The sequence below is a fragment of the Lepidochelys kempii genome, chromosome 20, assembly GCF_965140265.1.
Source record: "Lepidochelys kempii isolate rLepKem1 chromosome 20, rLepKem1.hap2, whole genome shotgun sequence".
In the NCBI taxonomy this organism is placed as follows: Eukaryota; Metazoa; Chordata; order Testudines; family Cheloniidae; genus Lepidochelys; species Lepidochelys kempii.
The window spans coordinates 22,476,170-22,498,794 of NC_133275.1; the positions used below are offsets into that span (position 1 = coordinate 22,476,170).

Consider the following 22,625-nt stretch of genomic DNA (forward strand, 5'->3'; position numbering starts at 1 on the left):
AAGGAGAGAGAGGGTTTTTTTGTTTTTTTTTTAATACCCAACCCAGCCTTGAAATCTACCCTCCAGAGGTGCCGCGGGCACCACCCCCGTTGGAGGCAGCCAGCCTGGGATGAGACCGTGACAGGGGATGAGCAGTGAGAACCATGGGCTCGCGGATAAAGTAAGACCCCTTTGATTTTCTCTGGGCGCCGATCCCATGCAGGGCCTGGGCTTTAGCAGAAGGGATTTTCAGCCCCTCAGAGGCGCCCCCCAGCCTCCCACTGGCTGGCTCTTTACCTGATCAGTGGAGAAAGTGAAATTGACCTTTGATCCCGGGCAGACACCAAGGGGGGCAGACAGGCCCCTTTAAGACACCCCATCTTTGCTGGTTTCAATGCCTCAGGGCCCCACGAAGGGAGTGACACTGAGGGGGATGGAAGATTTCTCCCTTCGGTGGGTTGGAAGCTCGGGTGGGGGGACGCCATGGAGAATTGGACACTGCAAAAGAGTGGCAGGGTCAGGGATCCCTAGCTTGGCAGGTTGCTGGCCCTGCTGCTGTCTGGGCCGTGCCAGTTTTGGGGTCCATCTCTTTCCAGCGCAGTTCACCATCCAGGCAACCGCGCCCAGGTCTGAGCTAGCCAGGCAGGTGAGCAGCCCAGGGTACTCCTGGGCAGGACTGTAGGAGCCAGGGGTGGGGGTCGTCCGCAGTTGGGAGGGGAGTTCTCCTCCATCCTCTAGGGGCAGGCAGGATTGTGGGGTGCATGAGGTGGGTTTTAGCTCACCTGTGGAGCTATGTCAGCTAATCCTGTTACTGTCCTTTGGCATCTTCTAGCCAAAGATTCATCCTGCTTACGGATGAATTCAGCCTCACCCCAGAGAGGCAGGTCAGCATTAACGTCCTCCTCTTATGGGGAGGAAACTGAGGCACAAAGAAAGGGAGTGACTTTCCCAAGTCACTCAGGCAGTCAGGGCAGAGCAGGAGTGAATCAGAATGTAGGAGTCCAGAATTGCAGCCCCCCCCCGCCCCCCGATCCAACTCCCCTCCCAGAGTTGGGGCTAGAAGCCAGGGGTCCCAGCTCTCCATAGTGTGTCTTATCTCCACGTGAGGGGTTTCCATTCCAGGTGGAGTCTGGATCCATCGCCGGGGTCCTTAGCCAGGTCCCCCTAAGGGGTGCCCAACCCCCAGCTGTGCCTGGCTTGTGCATTAAAAGTCGTGTCTCCCCCGCCCCCCACCCCCAGGAGACAAGAAGTCTGAGCAACCTAAATCGGGCCCTTCCTGAAAGGGTTTTCCCCCAGCACCTCAGTGCATGCAGGTCTAAGATTGCTGAGCAAATCTGCACAACCCTGTGATGGCCGCTTGTGCACTGAGCTTGTCCGTTCTCAGCCATTAGCCTGGCCAGTGCTTATAGGTTCCTCTCTTCTCCCCCTACCAGGGAAAATCCCCAGAAGACATTTGATTTGTTCTTCGAGGCAGCCTGCCCCACATCTGCAGATGACGGTAAGTCCCTGAGCCCAGAGGCCAGCGCCGGGGCGGGCGGGTTGTGTGGGGTTTATCTGTGTTCTTAGAGGGGGTGGGAGGAGACTGAGAGTCTGGCTGAGAGACTGAGAGTCAGGACTCCCGGGTTCTTTCCTGGGAGTGGGGTCCAGTGGTTAGAGCAGTTGTTGCTGAGTGTCTCTTCCATTGTTCTGTGAGCCTAAAGACCCATGGAAATTAGGGCCGTCCCATGGCATTTATGGGGGGTTGTCTTCATGAAGGACAGCATTTGGGAAGGGTTTGGGGGGCATCTGCAGTTCAGGGGAGACGTGAAACACCTCCAGCTGTCTGACCTCGGGTTGGGATTTCCTCAGGGCCCCTGAGCCAAGCAGGGTCCAGCAAAGCCAGTGATAGGATGAAGGTGCTGTGGGGTGGCAGGGGAACAGTAGGGGGGGCGTACATCCCTTGGCATCAGTATGACCCCAATACCCCAGCTAGGGGGTGGGGTGCTGCAGGAATTGGGGTGGGGGGCTCAGTAGGGGGTGCCCTCCCCCTGCAGTCCATTTTGGCCCCATTGCCCCAGCATGGGGATAGATCTGACAGTTTCCCTAGCACTGTGTGTGTGTGTTCTGTGTGCAAGAGCTGAGGTGTTTATCCCACATCCTGTCTGTAGGTCATTCTGTTCTGCCTCCCTAAATCCTCCTGCAGGTTTCTTGACCTGGAAAATGTTATTCACTTCCTGTCCTAAACTGCTGTATGTGGCTGTTCAACAGCCCTTGCGGCCTACCCCAGAAATGGCTGCCCCTCAGCGCCGGGCGAAGGATCCCTGTGTAAACAGCCCCCTGCGTCCCACCCCAGAGATGGCTGCATCTCGGCGCCAGGGAGGGATTCCTGTGTAAACAACCCCCTGTGTCCCACCCCAGAGGCAGCTGCATCTCAGCACTGGGCAAGGAATCCTTGTATAAACAGCCCCCTGTGTCCCATTCCCGAAGGGCTGCATGTCAGGGCCGGGCAGGGATCCCTGTATAAACAGCCCCTGCGCCCCACCCCAGAGGTGGCTGCATCTCAGCGCCAGGCAAGGGATCCCTAGGTAAACAGCTGCCACACGGCACCCTTGGCACTGGGTGAAGAATTGCTGTATAAACAGCCTGTCAAGCATTATAGCCCAGCTCACAGTGGGGGTGACTGTGAGGTCCTGGGGAATCAGAAACCCCTTCCCCAGCCTCCTGGTGGGGGGCAGGGGGAGTCGGCTACATGGGCAGGGCCGGGCCTGGGTTCAGAGGTGCGCCCCCCCACCCCCACGCAGAGCCGAAGGGCCCTTCCATCTGGGCTGCTCTCAGCAGCCACAGGAAGTGGCGAGGCGGGAGGTGGAGGCCGCGAGTGTGTCTGGTGCATCACGCGGGGGGTGGGGGGGACGGGCATCCTGCCCTGCATGGGAGGGGGATGTGAGTGCTAGCGGGGGGGAGCTGTCCCAGTGGGAGGCTGCTCTCGGGGTGGGGGACGGTCTAGAATCTGGGTGCAGAGACCGACCTCTCCCGAGCCCACGGCTCCCCCAGGGATCTGTGTGTATCGCTCGCCTCCTTGGACCTTCAGGACCAAACAGTCCCCAGCTTCTAGGGCAGCCTCTCCCCGCCTGAGTCCCATCCTGTGTGTTACCCCCAAGCAGCTCCGAGCAGTGAGCCCACAGAGCCTGGTCCCCCAGTCAGACCCGTGGGCCCATCCAGCCTGGTATCCTGCCTCCCTGTTACCCCAGTCAGACCCATGGGCCCATCCAGCCTGGTATCCTGCCTCCCTGTTACCCCAGTCAGACCCGTGGGCCCATCCAGCCTGGTATCCTGCCTCCCTGTTACCCCAGTCAGACCCGTGGGCCCATCCAGCCTGGTATCCCTCCCCACTGTTATCCCAGATCAGACCCATGGGCCCATCCAGCCTGGTATCCCTCCCCCTGGTCCCCCAGTCAGACCCATGGGCCCATCCAGCCTGGTATCCCTCCCCCCTGCCGTACTAGATACAGGGCCTTTCTCTTCCAGGGTGCTGGTTCTGGGGGCCTGGCTGGCTCCAGGTGTTGGGGAATGACATACTGGACTTTTCCCCTCTCTGAGGCTCTGATCCAGCTCTTGGTTGGTGGGACTGGTTAGCTGCAGGGGTGGAGAGGGGAGGGATGCTCTCCTCTAGGGCGTGCCAGCTCTGGTCTGATCCCTGGGCAGGGGGACTGGCTGGCTCTTAGAGGTCAGGGAATGGGATAACGGGGCATTTCCGCTCTGGGTTACGAGTTCAAATCCAGACCATTCTAGTAGTATCCTAAAGTCATTACCATCCAGTGGTGCTGATTGGTGGCCTTTATGAAATGGTTGGGGGCTGGGAGCCAGGACTCCTGGGTTCTATTCGTAGCTCTGGGTGGGGAGTGGGGTCTAGTGGTTAGAGCAGGGGAGCCAGGACTCCTGGGTTCTATTTCTGGCTCTGCCACTTTCTCTCTGACTGTCTTTGGACACGTCACTTCCTTTCCCTGCTCCCCACTGGTGAGGGAGGTTGAGGGGCTCAGGGAGCACTGGCAGGGGCCTGGGGGGCAGGGCTGTCATCGCGGTTCTATCTCTGCTTTCCCCACAGACCCCCAGGTGCTGAGGCAGTTCCCGGAGGAGTTCGATGACCAGGTCTGTGCCTCGCTTCTGCGCCCCTCTGCCAAGCGCCATGTTTCCCCTGTGCCAGTGGAAGAGCTGTAACGCCAGAGTGGGGGAAGTGACAGCCAGCTGAGCATGAGCCGCTCACCCCACAGTGCGTTGGGGGCAGGCCGGTGTGTGGGCCTGGAGCCATGGATCTGGGCTTGATCTGCCTCATGTCCATCTAACCCACTATCCCCCCTGCCCAGAGATCACACCCATGGGCCCAGCGAGCCTATCTCCCCTTCCCTGCCCCCTTGATCAGACCCATGGGCCCATGAAGCCCTGCCGTCCCAGATCAGACCCATGGGCCTGTCTCGCCTAGTGCGGATTCAACCGGCGAGAACCAAAGAATCCCCCTTAAATTCCTCTCAGCTCAGTCCTGGCTTCTCGTCTGTAGCAAGGGCTGGGGTGTTTGATGGGGCTTTTTGGCCCTAGGGGACTTTCCCTCCGGTCAGGGGCAAAGAGCAGACAGGAAATAAAGACGATCTGGCCTTCGCCCCCACCCTGGTGTGCTGGGTCTCCGTGATCTCTGAAGTCATGGGGGTGTAATTTTCACCTTGCCTTCTCCAGGAATCCATCCAGATGCTGCCCAAATTCTGCTTCCCCTTCGACATAGAGAGGTACACGGCTGCGCGGGTGCACGTCGGTCTATGCATGTGCATGGGTGGGAGGATCTGTCCTGGGGTCTCCTCCACCCAATAAATCTCTCCAGTTTACGAGCTCCCCTGCGGTCAGTGGCTCATGGCTCTCGGGAGACAGTAGCCAGGGGTCAGGCCATAGGCGTCCCTGTGCGGTGTCTAATGCAGGAAGCAGTGAGGGCTGAGGGCCATCCCCTCCCCATCTCTCAGGAGGAGGATGAAAGGCCTCTGGTCCCACTAGTGCCAAAGGGAGAGGGAGGTGCTGAGCACCTGGCAGGATCGAGCCCAGTGCACCATGATTGGGACCAGCAGTGGTATTCAAACCACTAGATCCCACTCCCTTCCCAGAGCTGGGGGTAGAAACCAGGAGTCCCTGGCTCCCAGCTCCCTGCTCTGGGTGTTGTCCTGGATTCGGTCGGCCGTTAGCTTCCTCCTCTCCCGTCGGTCTCACTGGGTGCCCCCCCCCCCGCCCCCGCAGGGTAAAGGAGAACTCCGTGGTGCAGAACTTCACCTTCGTCCTGACCGATCTGGAGGGGAACCAGCGCTTTGGGTTCTGCCGCCTGGCCGGGGGCTTCCGGGCCTGCCTCTGCATCCTCAGGTACCGCGCCGTGCGGCTGGGAGTGGGCTGGGGGCTCCGGCAGGGGGCGCTCTCCCCGCCTTGTTAGCGCTGAGCCCGATGCCGCAGCGTGGCACTAGGGGACGCCAGGCTGCTGCAGCCACCGTGTTTCAGAGCAGATCTAAAACTATAATCCTGGCCAATGTATCCACCCCGACATTCTGCCAAATTCCTCCTCCGTCAATTGCTTCTATTCTGGTGGTTCCCTCGTGTCCCTGGATTTAGGGTTCTTCTTCACTCAGCACTGGATGAAGGATCCCTGTATAAACAGCCCCTGCGCCCCACCCCAGAGGCAGCCGCATCTCAGCGCTGAGCAAAGGATCCCTGTATAAACAGCTCCCATATCCCACTCCAGAGGCAGCCGCATCTCAGTCACTTCGTCTCTCTGTACCTCAGGGGGAACGGCCCTTCCTTTGTCTGTTCAGACCCTGAGCTCTTTGGGGCACAGATTCTCTCTCACGTGGGGTCCGTTCAGCACCCGGCAGGATGGGTCCCCTAGGGGCTACCATAATACAGACAATAAACTGCCCCCGCTTCTCCTTTTCTCAGTTACCTGCCCTGGTTTGAAGTTTTCTACAAGATCCTCAACAACATTGCTGACCACTTAGCCAAGGAGCAGGTGAGCCCAGGACTCCTGGGTCCTTTTCGGTGGCTACCTCCACCCCTAGTCTCGCTACATCACGATCATCTTGTCACTCCCTCAAGCCCAGCTCCTTGTGGACTGATCCGTTTCATCCTTCCTCTCTCCCCATCAGCTCAATGAACTGGCCGAGTTCCTCTCTGCCCTCTATTGCCACCCGGTGCCCCAGCTGAACAGCCCCGTCAACCTAGAATTTGTAAGTATCAGCTCAGTCTCTCTCACTAGGGGGTGCTGCCCCCCCCTCGGTCCATGATCCTACCAAATCCTACAGGGCGCTACCAAATTCACAATCCATTTTGGATCCAATTTCACAATCATAGGATAAAAAAAATCGTAAATGTCACGGTTTCCAACAGGTACATCTGAAATTTTGTGGTGTTGAAACCGTAGGGGTCCCGACCCAAAAGTGGGTTGTGGGGGGTCGCAAGGCTATTGTCGGGCGACGCGGGATTGCCACCCTTACTTCCGTACTCCTGCTGGGGGTGGCCAGCAGCCGTGGAGCTTCCGACAGTCGGGGGCGGGGGGGGGGGGCGGTTTCCCGTAGGTGGGTCTGACCTGGCCCCAGGAGTGGTCCGTGCAGGGGAAGAGGAAGTCTGGTCCTTCCCCAGCCCAGCCAGGACTAACAACTGGAGCCTAGTGCCCAGGAAGAGCCCCCACTCGGGGCACCCCCAACTCTGGCCCTCCCTGGCTCCAGGCCAATGCTCACGGGTTAAAGGGGCCTTAGGCTGGCTGTGTGTGTGGGGGGAGGGGACGACGACTACAGTGCCCCTCCATCCCCAACCACGGTGCCCTGGGCGGTCGCCCACCTGTAGGCCAGCCCTTCCCCCTCCCAAAAGTGGCCAAAACCCAAAATACTTCAATTCAAACTAGTGCTGAGGGGCCTCATGGGAGTTGTAGTTCAAGTGCCTTATGCACCCATTCTCTATGGGCCAGCTCCCTGGTTGGACTACATCTCCCAGGATGCACCACTTTCTCCCCTCTTAGTGAAGGGCAGGGGTGTGACCGAGGAGTCCTTGGCTGTGGTGCATCATGGGTCGGCAGCAGTTCTGCAGAAAAGGACCTGGGGGTGACAGTGGACGAGAAGCTGGATATGAGTCAACAGGGTGCCCTTGTTGCCAAGAAGGCTAACGGCATTTGGGGCTGTATAAGTAGGGGCATGGCCAGCAGATCGAGGGACGTGATCGTTCCCCTCAATTCGGCACTGGTGAGGCCTCATCTGGAGTCCTGTGTCCAGTGTTGGGCCCCACACGACAAGACCCAAAAAATTGGAAAGAGTCCAGCGGAGGGCAACAAAAATGGTTAGGGGACAGGAACACATGACTTATGAGGAGAGGCTGAGGGAACTGGAGATGTTTAGTCTTCAGAAGAGAAGAATGAGGGGGGATTTGATAGCTGCTTCCAACTACCTGAAAGGGGGTTCCAAAGAGGATGGCTCTAGACTGTTCTCAGTGGTAGCAGATGACAGAACGAGGAGTAATGGTCTCAAGTTGCAGTGGGGGAGATTTAGGTTGGATATTAGGAAAAACTTTTTCACAAGGAGGGTGGTGAAGCACTGGAATGCGTTACCTAGGGAGGTGGTGGAATCTCTTTCCCTAGAAGTTTTTAAGGTCAGGCTTGACAAAGCCCTGGCTGGGATGATTTAGTCGGGGATTGGTCCTGCTTTGAGCAGGGGATTGGACTAGATGACCTCCTGAGGTCCCTTCCAACCCTGATATTCTATGATTCGATGGGAGATGTTGTCAAACCACAGCGTCCTTCCAACAGTGGAGAACGGCAGCACAAGACACCCACACTACAATTCCCACGAGACACCAAGGTGCCGTTTTGAATTGACATAGTTTGGTTTGGGGCCAGAATATTTCAGTCTGGGATATTTTGACAAGATAGCGACACTTCCCAGGGGAAGCAGATGCTTTCGGGGGCGGGGGGGGGGAACCCATTTAGTGGAAAACCCAATTTTCCACTGGAAAATCATGGCTCTTCAATCTAGGGGCAAAAGGGCTAACAAGATCCAGGCCCCGGGAGTTGAGGCTAGCCAGGTTCACACTGGAAATAAGGCGTACGTGTGTGGAAACAAGGGAATGGAGAACTGATATTTAGCCTTTCCCACAACACAAAAACCAGGGGTCACGCGATGAAATGCACAGGTGGCAGATTTAGTACAAGAGAGAGGAAGTATTTTTTCCAGGCCACGCACAATTAACCTGTGGAACTCACTGCCTTGGGATGTTGTGATGGCCAGTTCACGGAGGATAGGTCCATCAATGGCTATCAACCAAGGTCAGGGATGTAACCCCATGCATGGGGCAACCCTAAATCTGACTCCCAGAAATCAGGAGGGGACAACAGGGGTGTATTTCTCCAAAATTGCCCTGTTTTGTCCACTCCTCGTGCATCTCTGGCCACTGTCAGAGACAGGATACTGGGCTAGATGGACCTTGGCTCTTACATTCTTATTGGTTGTTTTTCTAAAAGATCTGATCTAGGAATTATTTGGGGGAAGTTTTATGGCATTTTGGCATTAAGATCTCATAATCCTCCGGACTGCCCCAACCAAGCCCGCTGATCCCGCGAAGGTGCAGGGCTGTCCTGCTGGTGGTGCACACGCACGTCTCTATGCTTTTATCCCCTCGCTGTCCCGCAAGGACCAGAAGTTGAACAAACTGAGAATAAGCACCGGCAACTTTCTGAATGGCCGACACAGAGACCGGAGCCAGGATCCGGCGGGCGGGACCGAGTCGGTGAGTCGGGAAACTCCGCCCGATGTTAACCAGCCGGAGTGTGCCGACTAACCGAGCGATCCCTGACAGTGCATGGTCCCCGTCCCCCCCCAGCCAGGTGGTATGATCACCCCTATCCGGTGGCACTAAGGGGCAACTGGGGAGGACGGGCAAACTGTGCAACTGGACCCCCGAATCTTCTCCCTTCCCTAACCAGGGGAGCAAACTCAGCCGCCAACTAATTACAAGCTTAACGATGATTAACCCTGTGTGGCTTGGGTGAACAGCACTAACTCCGCAGCACGGCGCCCCCTGGTGGCGGGGGCCGTGCTAACACCACCCCCTTCTCCATTACAGCCTTCCTACTTCATTGCCCCGGACCTCGGCAGCCTGCCCACCATCCCGGAGAACGTAAGTCCCTGCGCCCCCTCCTGGGATGGGCGGGTTTGGGGGCTGATTCAGGGGTGCAAAGAGCAGAGGCGGTGGAATGGGGGAGGTGCCCTGGCAGTGAGTGGGGGCGGGAGAGCACTGCAAGGAGACTGAATGTGAGCAGTGCAGGGAGAGGAGGGGGTGCATGACACTGCACGGCAGGGTGGGATAGGCAGGGGGCCGAGGGGGAGAGTACAGTGTGCTGCAGATTAGGGGAGAGGAGAGCGCACTGTGCTGCAGGAGGGGGAGGGGCAGTGTGCTGCAGAGTGGGGGAGGGGAGAGCGCACTACACTGCAATAAGGGGAGAGCTCACTGCACTGCAGGAGGGAAGAGTGCACTTCACTGCAGGAAGGGGAGGGGAAAGCGCAGTGCACTGCAGGAGGGCGAGAGCACACTTTACTGCAGAATGGAGGCAGTGGCAGAGCACACTGCCCTGCAGGAGCGAGAGAGTGCACTGCACTTCAGGAGGGGGAGTGGCTGCGCACTGCACTGCAGAGGGGAAGCACACTGCAGTGCAGGAGGGGGAGAGCACACTTCACTGCAGAATGGGGGAAGTGGCAGAGCGCACCACACTGCAGGAGGGGGGGAGTGCACTGCACTGCAGGAGGGGGGAGGGGGAAAGCACAGTGCACTGCAGGAGGACAGCACACTTCACTGCAGAATGGGGGAAGTGGCAGAGCGCACCACACTGCAGGAGGGGGGAGGGGGAAAGCGCAGTGCACTGCAGGAGGGGGGAGGGGGAAAGCGCAGTGCACTGCAGGAGGGGGGAGGGGGAAAGCGCAGTGCACTGCAGGAGGACAGCACACTTCACTGGAGAATGGGGGAAGTGGCAGAGCGCACCACACTGCAGGAGGGGAGGAGTGCACTGCACTGCAGGAGGGGGGAGGGGGAAAGCGCAGTGCACTGCAGGAGGACAGCACACTTCACTGCAGAATGGGGGAAGTGGCAGAGCGCACCACACTGCAGGAGGGGGGAGCGGGTGCTCACTACACTGCAGAGGGGGGAGGGGGAAAGCGCAGCACACTGCCGAGTGGGGGGGGGAGCTCACATTGCCCTGCGGGAGGGGGAGAGGCATGCATTGTGTTGAACGGGGCGGGGGGGGAGCGCACTGCAGCGGGAAGGACAGAGGGGCAGACGGGGTGAAGGGGAAGAGCGGGGAGTCGGGGCGTCTCGAACTCCTGCCCCGGCCTCTGCCCGCAGAGGAACTTGACGGAGTTCGTGGTGGCCGTGGACGTGCCCAACATGCTGCAGCTGTACGGGAGCATGCTGTACGAGCGGCGCATCCTGCTCACCTCCGGCAAGCTCAGCACGGTGAGGGGCACCGGGGGGGGCACTCGCCCTGGCACAGGGCCGCTGGGGAGGGGGTCGCAGGGCTGTGCCCTGGCACATGCCTGCAGTGAGGGCGCGGGGACGTGCCTTGGCAGGGGCACTGGGGGGTGTTGCTCAGGGGGACGTGCCCCGGCCCACGCGCACAACCCGTTATGGCCCCGGCCCGGGACTTGTGACCCCCGTAGCCTCCAATTCAGGACATTTCTTGAGGCCCCTGCCTCCCCCAGATCTCTCCGTCCTCGGAGCCCCCCACCCAACCTCCCCCACGTCGGAGCACAGTCTAAGGCCGGGTCTGTGTCTGTCCCCAGCTCACGGCCTGCGTCCAGGCCTCCTCCGCCATGCTCTACCCCATGTACTGGCAACACATCTACATCCCCACGCTGCCCCCGCACCTGCTCGACTACTGCTGGTAAGGGCACGGGCAGCCTCTGGCGGGCCAAACAGGGGTGGGCCAGGTCGGTTCTTGGAGGGGGGACCGCCGGCATCCTTCAGGGAGGTGGGAGGGGGCGCTCTCCCCTGGCGGTCAGGGCTGGCCCCGGTGCCCTAGACTGGCACTAGGGGGCGCTGTGCGGCAGGGAGCAGGGTGGGGGCTCTGTAGGGGGCGCTCTCCCCTGGCGGTCAGGGCTGGCCCCGGTGCCCTAGACTGGCACTAGGGGGCGCTGTGCGGCAGGGAGCAGGGTGGGGGCTCTGTAGGAGGCGCTCTCCCCTGGCGGTCAGGTCTGGCCCCAGTGCCCTATAGGGGGCGCTGTGCGGCAGGGAGCAGGGTGGGGGCTCTGTAGGGGGCGCCCTCCCCTGGCGGTCAGGGCTGGCCCCGGTGCCCTAGGCTGGCACTAGGGGGCGCTGTGCGGCAGGGAGCAGGGTGGGGGCTCTGTAGGGGGCGCTCTCCCCTGGCGGTCAGGGGGTGCTCTCCCCATGGTGCCAGGCAGGGAGCAGGGTGGGGGCTCTGTAGGGGGCGCTGTGCCCTTTCAGCCAGTGCTAGCCCCTGCCTGGCACCATGGGGTGCTGTGCCACAGGGAGCGGGGCGAGGGCTAGGCAGGGTAAACTCTCCCCTCACGGTCCGTGCCAACCCCAGTGTCCCAGTGTGGCGCTTGGGGGGACTGTGCTGTAGGGAGCAAGTTTTAGGGGGATAATCTAGCGCACTGATCCCTCTAGTCTCTGCTTTGAGGCACGGGCGCTACCAGGCCTGGGCAGTTTATGCTTTATTTGTCTGCGTCTCCTCATCCTCTCTCTCCCTCCCTCCCTTCCCGCAGTGCCCCTATGCCCTACCTCATCGGTGTCCATTCCAGCCTCATGGAGGTGAGTCCTGCCCCTCCCCGGCGCCCCCTGGGGACTGCAACCTGCACTGCAGGCTGGGAAGGGGGGTGAGACCCAGCACAAACTGGGGCTGCAGGAAGCCTGAATGCGGGGGATCCCCCAGGATGCAGGGGGGAGCTCCTGCCGTTCCCAGGAAGAGATCTGGGACTGGGGGAGGGGGGCGGGCTTGTGTGGAGAAAGGGGTCCCACAGCTTCATGGGGGGGATTTCCTCAGCCTTTGCACAGGGGGTGGGTCCGATCCCCTGGACGTTTAATTTGGATCTCGAGTCAAAGCTGCCATCAGCAAGGAGCTGCTGCGGGTCCCAGAGCTGGAGCGAAGCCGGGTGCCAAGCTACAGGCTCTGGCCCCTTGTGGGTTGCCTGCTGGAGCGGGTTTCCCTCAGGGAAGAACCGTCCTGGTGGCCTGAGGTTACCGGTGGACGGCAAGCCCGGCTGCCTGGTGGGGAGGTGCAGAGCGCCGAGGCCGGCTCCAGCTCCAGCCCTTTCCCCTCTGGATGTGTCCTCTCCTGGCAGAGGGTGCGGGACAAGGCCCTGGAGGACGTGGTGATCCTCAACATCGACACCAACACGCTGGAGTCGCCCTTCCAGGACCTGGAGAACCTCCCGAGCGACGTGGTCAGTCCCTGCCCGTCCCTGCCTGTCCCCTGCTGCCGTCCCCTGTCTCCAGCACAAGCAGATGGGTGAAACCCTCCTCCCCCTCCACCAGCCCTGGAGGGGACCCCCACATTCAACCTCCATGATCCTTGGCAAGCCCCACGCTGGGCTGCATCCAAACCTTAGCCTGGATCTCCCCATAGTCCCCTTCTCTCCTGTTCTGTGCCCCCTCCTTACACCCCGGGTATGGGGCATGGGCTCTGAGCTCCCCCTGGCATCTCGTGGCTTGGCAGCCCGGAGATCTCATCCCCAGTGCAGACGCTGCCCTTTGGTTGCGTGAGGAAGGAGGTTCCCCAGCCAGAGCTGGAAGTCGGCTTCCTTCTCTAGTGGCAACGTGATTTCTGGAGATCCCACGGACAGATCCTTCCGTCCCTTTCCAGAGGGACCCCAGGAGATGGGAGGAGCGTGATCTGCAGGGACCCTGTGGGATCTCCCTCCCTCCCCGCTCTCATGGACTTTCCCGTCTAATCCAGGGATCCATCTCAGCCTGAGTGTACCCCAAAGCCCCCTGGGATCTAGGGCCCGGACCACACTGCTGCCCCTCCCCAGCTCCCCCAGCCCAGGAGCTGACCCTGACTCACTCATGTGGGTCTCTCCTCTCCCAGGTGTCTCTCCTGAAGCTCCAGCTGAAGAAGCAGTCAGCCACCACTGGGGACGGGGTGGCCCGAGCCTTCCTCCGAGCCCAGGCGCTGCTGTTCGGCGGCTATCGTGACGCGCTGATTTGCACCCCGGTGAGGCTGGCTTCCCTCCCAGCCCACTGAGGGCAGCTCACAGGGAGGGGGCACATGCAGTGTGAGATAGGACAGAGTCAGGTGCTCAGTGTCTCCCCCTTGGGGCTAGACATTCATTATTGGTATCTGGGACCCTCAATCCTGGTCCAGGACCCCGTTGTGTTAGGTACTGTATATTTCACCCGGGAATTTGAGTTGAGGGCAGGAACCCATTGTGCCAGGCGCTGACCAGACCCAGAACAAGAAGCTGGTCCACGCCCCCACTTCCCACATGCCCCATGTGTTCCCTCCAAGAGTTCCCCCCATGGCAGCCTATGTGTTCCCCCTTTCTTCCAGGCCCGGCCATACGAGTGTCTGCACGCCCCTGAGCAGCTATGCTGCCATGGGCAGGGAGACCGGCAGAGTAGCATAGAGCAATCAGCCCTCTAAGTGTCTGTCTTCTCCCCGTTGCGGGGTTTCCTTCCTCAGGGATCCCCAGGATCGGGAGGGGAAACCCCAAACCCTCCCCACTCTGTGTCCCTCTAATGCCCCCCTCCCAGGGAGGACTTCCTGGAAATCCAGTGGCCCCTGTGGGTTTCTCTGTGCAGGGGGAGGCATTAGCCCTGAGTGACCCTCAAGGATTTTATGTTGCAAAGCAGCTGCCGGGGTTAAGCCCTGGGGGGGGTTGAGTTCTCCAGAAACGCTGAGGAACCATCCAGGGCAGCTGGAGTGCCCGGTTTGCCCAGTAACTACCCCGTGGTCAGTGCCCTCAGGGGCTTTGGGCTAGCTGCCAATCCCCGGTGCCCAGAGCAACCTGGCTTCCCCAGTCTGGGGCCCTGCTCCAGACCTCCGCCCCAAGCGGGGCACAGAGCCAGTGTCTCTGACCTGGGACCCAACCTCCTAGAAGGGAGCCCCCCGCATTCACCCTCTTTGTGCCCTCTGCCCCCAGGGCCAGCCCATCTCTTTCTGCCAAGAGTCCTTCCTCAACCACAAGTCTAGCACCATGCGGGAGTTCCTGCAGAACGCAGTGCACCTGCAGCTGTTCAAACAGGTAAAAGGGAGAGCCTAGGGCTGGGGGGGTGGGGGGGCAGGAATTCTGGGGCCCAGTTCTGAGACCCCCAGGTACATTGGCAGCCCCTGTCCAGAGGAAATGATGTGCCCAGCCCCCGCCATGTGTGTGTGACCTTCTCTCCTGGAGGGGTGAGGGGTGCATCTAGGAGTGTTTGGGGGGGCGGAGGGGGCCCGGGATGGGGGGAGGGGATTGGTTGGGCCACTCCATCCCGGGTCATATTTCCTAGGGCTTTGAGGTGTCACGTCACCACAAAAGCTATTAACGAATGGCCGCGCTCTCCGACCATGTCCTCCACTGCCCTGCCCCCATGTCCCCCATAATAATTTATGCCCCCACTGTATCATGTGCTCTCCCTGTAATGGCCCCCTCTAATGGTTCCCCCTTCTCCATCTGCCCCCCATGCTCCCCTCTAATGGTTCCCCCTTCTCCATCTGCCCCCCATGCTCCCCTCTAATGGTTCCCCCTTCTCCATCTGCCCCCCCATGCTCCCCTCTAATGGTTCCCCCTTCTCCATCTGCCCTTCCGTGTGCTCCCCTCTAATGGTTCCCCCTTCTCCATCTGCCCCCCATACTCCCCTCTAATGGTTCCCCCTTCTCCATCTGCCCCCCATACTCCCCTCTAATGGTTCCCCCCTCCATCTGCCCCCATGCTCCCCTCTAATGGTTCCCCCTTCTCCATCTGCCCCCCATACTCCCCTCTAATGGTTCCCCCTTCCATCTGCCCCCATGCTCCCCTCTAATGGTTTCCCCTTCTCCATCTGCCCCCCCATGCTCCCCTCTAATGGTTCCCCCTTCTCCATCTGCCCTTCCGTGTGCTCCCCTCTAATGGTTCCCCCTTCTCCATCTGCCCCCCATACTTCCCTCTCATGGTTCCCCCTTCTCCATCTGCTCCCCCGTACTCCCCTCTAATTGTTCCCCGTTCTCCATCTGCCCCCCATACTCCCCTCTAATGTTTCCCCCCTCCATCTGCCCCCCCATACTCCCCTCTAATGTTTCCCCCTCCATCTGCCCCCCATACTCCCCTCTAATGTTTCCCCCCTCCATCTGCCCCCCCATACTCCCCTCTAATGTTTCCCCCCTCCATCTGCCCCCCCATACTCCCCTCTAATGTTTCCCCCCTCCATCTGCCCTCCATACTCCCCTCTAATGTTTCCTCCCTCCATCTGCTCCCCCGTACTCCCCTCTAATGGTTCTCCTTCTCCATCTGCTCCCCCGTACTCCCCTCTAATGGTTCTCCTTCTCCATCTGCCCCCCATTCTCTCCTCTCATGGTTCCCTCCTCTCTATCTGACCCCATGCTCCCCTCTCACGGTTCCCCTTCTGCATGTGCTCTCTGTGCTCTCCCCAACTCCCCTTGCACTCGCGCCGCCCCCTTTGCAGTTCATTGACGAGCGCCTGGAGAAGCTGAACACCGGCGTGGGCTTTTCGGATGTGTTTGAGCAGGAAATCACCAACAGCGGGATGGCGGCGGGTAAGGAGGGTGCAGCCACTGACCCCACCTTCCCTGGGGGGGCAATAGGTGTGCGGTGCCCCCAGTGTGAGCCCCTGTGCGTATACAGCGACCCCACCCGCATCCCCAGGGAGCCATGGCAATGGATTTGCTTGGCCCTGCTGATCCCCGCCCGCCTCCCCCTATGACTCGATCCCTCCATTCTGTCCATCTGTCCCCCTCAGGTGCATCCATCACTGCAACCTCTTCCCCAGCCCCCCCAGATGTAACTTTTGACAGTGGTGCCACCCAGGGTTCCCCCACAATGCACCCGGGGTTGGCAGTGATGGTAGGGCTGGCCTGGCAATATCCACCTCCTCACCAGGGCGTGGGTCAGGCTCGGGGGTGAGGGGGAAAGGAGCGGGGGGTGGGGAGGGTGAGGACCCCACCTAGGGCCCTTAGTCACTAATGGTCTGGGAATTTACATCTCTCCCTTTCCTGTCCCCGTGCAGGTAACCTGAGGTCGTACCAGCTGTGGGTGGAGAGCCTCAAGGTATGCAGCTGCCTGCTTGATCCATGTATGGGGTAGTGAGGCTTGATAGCAGCTTGTGGGGTCCACTGGAGGGGGTTGTGAAGTGGTGTGAGTGCAGGACTGGGAGCCAGGACTCCTGGGTTCTATCCCCAGTTCTGGGAGGGGTGTGGGGTGCAGTGGTTAGAGCACAGGGGCTGGGATTCAGCACTCCTGAGTTCCAGGGAGTGGGATCCCGGATGCCTGGGTTCTGTTCAACCCTGCCACTAACTTGCAATGTAACCTGGGGAGTGGGGGGGAGTCACTGCACCGCTCTGTGCCTCAGTTTACCCCCTCTGTAAAATGGTGATGACATCAACCTATCTGCATTAAGTATTACCTACAGCTTCTAGTTCACCAGCTAGCGGCAAAGGGTCAAATCATTCTGAGGCAACATGTTAAGTTCCCTGTGTCAGTAAATGCATCAAACTGGGCCCAAATCCAGACCCCCTGAAATTGAGGCAGATTTTGCAACTGATGTCGGGGGGAATCAGATTTGAGGTTCAACTGGTGTATTTTACACCATGAGAGGACGGATCCTTGATTGGTGTAAATCAGCTTAGGCCCATTGACAACAGAGGGGCCAAGATCTAACCCCCGGGATCCTGCGGGCTGGGAAAGAGCAGGTGAATAAGTCCCAGAAGAGGTGAACGAAAGTAGCTGCTGCCCTACTTTAATGTACTGCTCGCTGTGTAAATTAACTCCCCTGGGGCATGTAATTTACACATGCTCCCGAACACACCACTTCCAAATGAGTAGCTTGATTCTGATCCCCTTCGAGTTAAATCAGGAGCGGCTCCGCAGAAGTCACTGGAATGCCCATAGTGGATTGAGAAGCTCAAGCCCTAAGTTTTTGTTTCTCCTTAGGGGCCATTAGTGGCTTAGACGCATTGACAATATTATGTTCTACTGTTGCCTCTCTTGAGAGGTAGCAGATGCCCAACACCGGGCATGCCAGCTTCCAAGTGGAGGAGAAATCAGTGATATGGAGTCTGGGCATATTTGCAACTTGTTTATTTACACTCTATACACCAGTCTTGGAACAGAGGTGTATCTCATTCAGGGATCCCAGCCCATTGCAAAACTCCCTGCCCAGGGTGCAACACTGCCTTAAGAATCGGAGACCAAGATGGAGCAAACTGTCAAGCTGCTGTCCCAGCTCCCGGGCCTCAGCACGGCCCCCAGATTAACTGCCATACGCAGCGTGTGTCTTCCCACGGCTGACCGTTCGCTCGCCTGCTGAGGAAAAAAAAAACAAACTTGGAGACCACATGTCACAGTACCGGCCTCCAGCTGATTCGAGTTAGCAGGACCATGGCAGAGAGCAACCCCCCACTGCTTGCAACAGCTCCCACCGGAGAAAATGCCATTGCAAAACTGGCAACAATGCGCCCAAGAACGCTGCTAAGAGAGAGATTGTCTGCGACAGCGCCACCTGGTGACTCCTGCTGCAACTGTATTCACCCACAGGCTCCCTCTAATGGCAGGAAGGTCAGGCTACTTGTGTCAGGGGGAAAGACAAAGCTAAGAACTGCAGAAGACACCAGGCACCTATAGGGGTCGCTCCAAAGCAACATCTCTGTGCTTTGTCTTGCCAGAAAGGCGGAGGGGCCCTGATCAACACTATGAAGAACAAGACGAACCCAGCCGTCAGGAACATGTACAAATACGTAAGGTCACCAGCCGGCTACACAGTCTTCCCCGTTCACTGGGCTCTGTTAGCAGGGGGATTTTATCAGTGGGGGGGAGCTCCCGGGGGCTGGGGTATCACAGGGGGATGCAGTTGTGTCTCCATGAGGGGGTGATCCCAGGGCTGGGGTATCACAGGGGGATGCTGTCACGTCTGTGTGCGGGGGATTCCCGGGGGCTGGGGTATTGCAGGGGGATGCAGTTGTGTCTCCGTGCCGGGATCTCAGAGTGGACAGTTGTATCAGACCATAGAGAACCAGGAATGGCTTCCTGCCTGGTCACCCCTCTCTCTCCTCTCCTCTAGGCCAAGAGCCATGCCCGAGACAGGCTGAAGGAGATGCGAAGTCGCTTGAGGTACAGGGTAAGATTCCTACTGCAGCAATCCTCTTTGGGCTGGGGGATCCCGCCCAGACTCCCCCCGCCACCCAACCTCCAACTCCGAGCCAGGGATTCCCCCTTGCTAAGGAAATTCCCCCACCCCCCAGCTCCCCTCTGATCAGCTGCTTCCTGGGGGATTGGGTGGGGCAGGAGCTAGGAGTAGCAGGTCATAAGGAGGGTTAAGGGTAGTAGATTGTGAATGGGGTTCGGGTCAGAGGTAGTAGATGAGAAAGGGTTAGGAGACAACAGGGGGGCTAAGGGTTTGGGTTTGGGGTAATAGATCCTAAGCTGGCTAAGGAAACTTTCTAGTTTCTCCCAGGGCAGATTCTGCCGGGAGTCCCCATGACGCTCTGCTTGGAGAGCTCCCTTGAGGGTCTGCAGAAGACGACCTCTTGGTCCAAGGGGGCTAGAACCAGCAATTCTTGGCAACTCCTGGCAGCGGGACTCCCTTGGGCTGAGGCTCTGGAGAAGATCGGGCTGAAGGCCCCCCCGAGGTGCATTGAGCTCCAGATATGCCCCCACCCCAGTGACCTTTGCCCTCACCTGCCGGGCTAGCTGGCCGATTGAAATGGCATGAAGCCCCTATTAAGAGCACTGGGGTTTGGAGCTCCAAAGCCACAGGTTCGAATTCCGCCCCTACTCCCACTTCAGCCGTGGCCAAGAGCGCTTCGCCAGGTGCGGGCATTTGCTGCCACCCAGTTGCCAGTGGGCTGGGCTTCCATGTCACCCCCAGACCAGCCCCCCCTTTGTTGGTCACTGAGACCGAGCTCCTCTAGGAGCAGATGGGGGAAGTTAGCCCTGGCTCTTCTCTGTCGCTCTTCGGACGCCTTGCCTGGAGTCTGCTCACCGTCTTCCTGCCCGGCCCTCGTTCTCCCCTCCAGGACTTGAGCCAGGCTTCATCCCTGCAGCGAGGCGGCTCCCTGAGGAGCCACCAGCTCTCGGGTTCCATCCTGCCCCGGAGCACCCAGTCCGAGTGCCTACAGAGCCGGCTGCCGATCACCCAGCACTTCGGGAAGGTCAGAGACTGCTAAACCTCTGTAGGGGGTGGGGACACACAGATAGTCCTCCCCCAGATGTGGAACATCTGGAAGGAAATAACGGCGGGGTGTGGGTAATTCCCGGTGCAGATGTGCAACATCTGGTGGGAATAATGGCGGCATGCAGGTAATCCTCATGCAGATGTGAAACATCTGGAACCTGTAGCAGGTCGTTTGGGAAGTGACTCGCTCCCCCCCCCGCCCAGATAACCCTTACTCATTGAGTAGCATCGGGGCGGGGGTGGGGGGCCGCAAGGCAAACTCTGCTCGGCTGTGGGCCTTTCCTCCCTTTCCCACCCCACCTCCGTCGCTCGTGGCCCTGGATAACGACCCTAGCCCAGCGTGGGGGGAGGCTGGCACAGATCGGGGAGTGGTGGGCATGGAAAGGCCTTGGGGGCAGGCAGGTCCTGGCCTCAGCAACCCCCTCATGCTGGAGGGGCTTGGTATTGCACTGCCCAGGGGTGAGCATGGGGATCGGCCACTTTGACCCGTGTTTCCTTGCAGTCCCGGCCCCTGCGACCCAATAAACGCTGCAGCGGGACAGAGCTGGAGGCCCAGAGGTAACTGGTGGGGGAGGAGCACAGATATTGGGGGGAGAGCAGAGATGGCCTGGGGCGTGGTCTGCAGGGCATGGGAGGGGGTTCCCCCCACCTCACAGCCTGCTCTCTGTGTTGCCTGCCTCATCCTTCACGTGCACTGGGGTGTGGGAAGCTCTCGTGCGTCACTGGGGTGTGGGACGCTCTCGTGCGTCACTGTGCGCGCTGGCCTGGCCTGTGCATGTCAGCTTCGACACCCGTGCTCCCAGCGTGGGGGGGGGCTGCGTGCCCAGTGTGTATGCCTGTCAGCTCCCGCACGTGCGTTTGCGTTCAGGCGTGATCCTGTGACGTTTGTGGGCCTACGTCATGGGTGTTTACATGCGTGTTGGCGTGTGCGGTCAGCTTCATGCCTGCCCCTTCTGCCGCAGACAGCTGCATGGGTGGCCAGCTTTAATACATGAGCACGTGTTGGTTGGCCTGCGTGTTGGACCTTGGGCCACGCGTGACGGTTGACCTGCCTATTCCACGTGTTCGTTTCCGTGTGTACTGGCACAGACGGAGTGTGAGATGTGACGCTGTGTTCCCGTGTCGGGTGTCATGCGTGTTGACACATGTGATGTCACTTTCGTGCACAAGCTTGTTGCCATGTTTTCTGTATATCCGTTTACACACGTGACTGTAACGTGAATGCCCAGCCCTCCCTTCCCCCCGTCTCTCAGGGCTGGCCCGGCAGAAGGCCCCGAGGCTCCCCCAGGCCCCGATGCCATCCCTGATGCGAGGGAGCTGGACAAGAGCTTCCTGGAGACGGGCGAGATCGACCTGCTGGGTGAGATCTTCGAGACGCTGAGCCTGGCGGCGCCCAGTGGACGGGGGCTGCTCTACGGGACCCGCAGCCTGGACTTCTGCAACCTGGAGGAGGGCAGCTGCTACACCAGGGTGAGCTCCCCACCCCCCTTGCGGGCACCTCCCCATGCCCCACCATGCACCTCTCTGTGCTGCCCCTCCCCGAGGGGCACCTCCCTGTGCCCCCCATGTGCTGCCCCTCCCCTGCGGGCACCTCCCTCACTCTGTGCTGCCCCTTCCCCACGGGTACCTCCCTCTGCCCCCCCGCACCTCCCTGGGCTGCCCCTACCCCAGGGGCACCTCCCTGTGCCACCCCACCTCTCTCCCACCAAGTCTTTCTCTTGGCCCCTCTCTCCCCTATCCCTCTCTGACCCTACCACTGGATTCCACCCCCTCCCCAACTTTTCCTCTCCTAGCCCCCCCCTAACTCCACCCCCTTCTCTAGCCCCTCCCTCCCACCATTCTTCTCCAGCCCAGGTCTCTCTCCCTGCCCCATGCTGCACCAACCCTGGCTCCTTGTCCCTTCCAGCTGAGACACACGAACCCCAGTGAGGAGAACTTGAGCGGGCACCAGGCCCGGGACCACGAGTGCTGGCTGCTGGCCGAGGAGGACGACTCGTCCCTGGAGTTCGCCCCCCCGTCTTCGGAGGAGGCCTCCCTGGCCGAGGAGGAGGCTGGGGACTCCCAGCAGGCTTTGCTGCTCCCCGCCAAGGCCACGCGCCCGGGGAGCGGGATGTGGGACCGCGGGATCAATGAGGATGAGGAGGCCCCTCCCCAGCCAGCTGAGAGGGTAGCGGCGCCCAGGGTGTCCTGGCACAAGCCCTTCCAGCTGGGGGAGGAGGAGCTGGGGGGCAGGGCAGCCGGGGGGCAGGGAGGGGCTGGGACAGAGCTGACACCAGCTCCTAGCTTGCTGGGGTCCCCTGAAGAAGCAGAGACAGGAGGCCCCCCTGAAGCAGCCACTACAGGGACAGAGCCTGGGCAGGGGTCATGCAGGGCAGAGCCCCACCCCGAACAGGATAGCCCCGCCCCTGAGGCAGAGCCCCACCTCCCACCAGATAGCCCCTCCTCCCCTGAGGCACAGCCCCACCTCCCACCAGATAGCCCCTCCTCCCCCACGGTCCAGTCAGCTGTGGCTCTGTACCAGGCCAAGGCCTGCAGGCAAACTGACTTCAGGGGAGGGGTCCCCCCACTGGGGCCAGGGGCCACCCTGCCCAGCTCAGCCTGGCCGGAGCTGGAACAAGCCTCCCAGCCCCCGGCCCTGCCCAAGGTATCGGAGCTGAAGAAGAGGTTTGAGTCCTAGCAGGCTGGCGGCGTAGAAAGAGCTGCACCGGGGGGAGCCTATGCCGAGCTACGGATGTTGCTGCACCAGGGGCCCCGTGCTGAGCTGCACCAGGGCTCCCCAGGGGCCGGAGAGCTGCACCAGGGGCCCCCCCAGCCTGAGCTCTGGGCAGAGCTGCATCAGGGGCCCCATGCTGAGCTGCACCAGGGCTCCCCAGGGGCCGGAGAGCTGCACCAGGGGCCCCATGCTGAGCTGCACCAGGGCTCCCCAGGGGCCAGAGAGCTGCACCAGGGGCCCCCCCAGCCTGAGCTCTGGGCAGAGCTGCATCAGGGGCCCCATGCTGAGCTGCACCAGGACTCCCCAGGGGCCGGAGAGCTGCATCAGGGGCCCCATGCTGAGCTGCATCAGGGCTCCCCAGGGGCCGGAGAGCTGCAGCAGGGCCCCCCACCCCAGCCTGAGCTATGGGCAGAGCTGCCCAAAAGCTGCACTGCCCCACTCAGCCCTGCGTGGCTGAGGACAATGGGGAGACGCGGCCCTGCCCAAAGCCTGCAGGGGGGGCTCTCAATAAATGCTTCTGGAGGAACCGCCCAGTGGTTGCTGTTCAATGGGGTGGGGCTGAACGCTCCCCCTAGCC

The 22,625-nt window shown here is 60.4% G+C and overlaps 2 protein-coding genes across 4 annotated transcripts in view; one reads left to right on the top strand and one right to left on the bottom strand.

The window, feature by feature from the left end:
* DENND1C (DENN domain containing 1C) lies at window positions 1-22,565 on the top strand. 3 transcript variants are annotated; one of them, XM_073318439.1, is made up of 23 exons: window positions 1-160; window positions 1,413-1,477; window positions 4,061-4,104; window positions 4,684-4,733; window positions 5,230-5,349; window positions 5,917-5,986; window positions 6,123-6,203; window positions 8,653-8,748; window positions 9,085-9,138; window positions 10,357-10,467; window positions 10,794-10,894; window positions 11,736-11,781; window positions 12,312-12,413; window positions 13,058-13,183; window positions 14,112-14,213; window positions 15,613-15,703; window positions 16,174-16,214; window positions 17,828-17,899; window positions 18,223-18,279; window positions 19,178-19,312; window positions 19,838-19,893; window positions 20,589-20,805; window positions 21,242-22,565. In XM_073318439.1, the coding sequence occupies exons 1-23, from the start codon at window positions 144-146 to the stop codon at window positions 22,010-22,012; spliced, it is 2,625 nt and encodes an 874-aa protein (XP_073174540.1). In that variant the 5' UTR covers window positions 1-143; the 3' UTR covers window positions 22,013-22,565. The 3 variants fall into 3 exon arrangements, with proteins under 3 accessions (XP_073174540.1, XP_073174541.1, XP_073174542.1); XM_073318440.1 differs by lacking the exon at window positions 8,653-8,748; XM_073318441.1 differs by lacking the exons at window positions 17,828-17,899; window positions 18,223-18,279; window positions 19,178-19,312; ... (1 more) ...; window positions 20,589-20,805; window positions 21,242-22,565 and adding an exon at window positions 17,700-17,819.
* Window positions 17,264-22,625, bottom strand: part of CRB3 (crumbs cell polarity complex component 3) — a 17,431-nt gene continuing 12,069 nt past the window's right edge. Inside the window, exon 5 of the mRNA XM_073318443.1 lies at window positions 17,264-17,468. Coding sequence (XP_073174544.1) covers window positions 17,340-17,468 — 129 coding nt within the window. The 3' untranslated portion in view covers window positions 17,264-17,339. The remainder of the gene's footprint in view (window positions 17,469-22,625) is intronic.

Bases quoted from the DNA above. Each gene is read 5' to 3' on its own strand.
- DENND1C (XM_073318439.1), top strand. The intron at 12,414-13,057 runs GTCAGTCCCTGC...CTCCTCTCCCAG, and splicing joins AGAACCTCCCGAGCGACGTG to GTGTCTCTCCTGAAGCTCCA. The intron at 13,184-14,111 runs GTGAGGCTGGCT...CTCTGCCCCCAG, and splicing joins ACGCGCTGATTTGCACCCCG to GGCCAGCCCATCTCTTTCTG.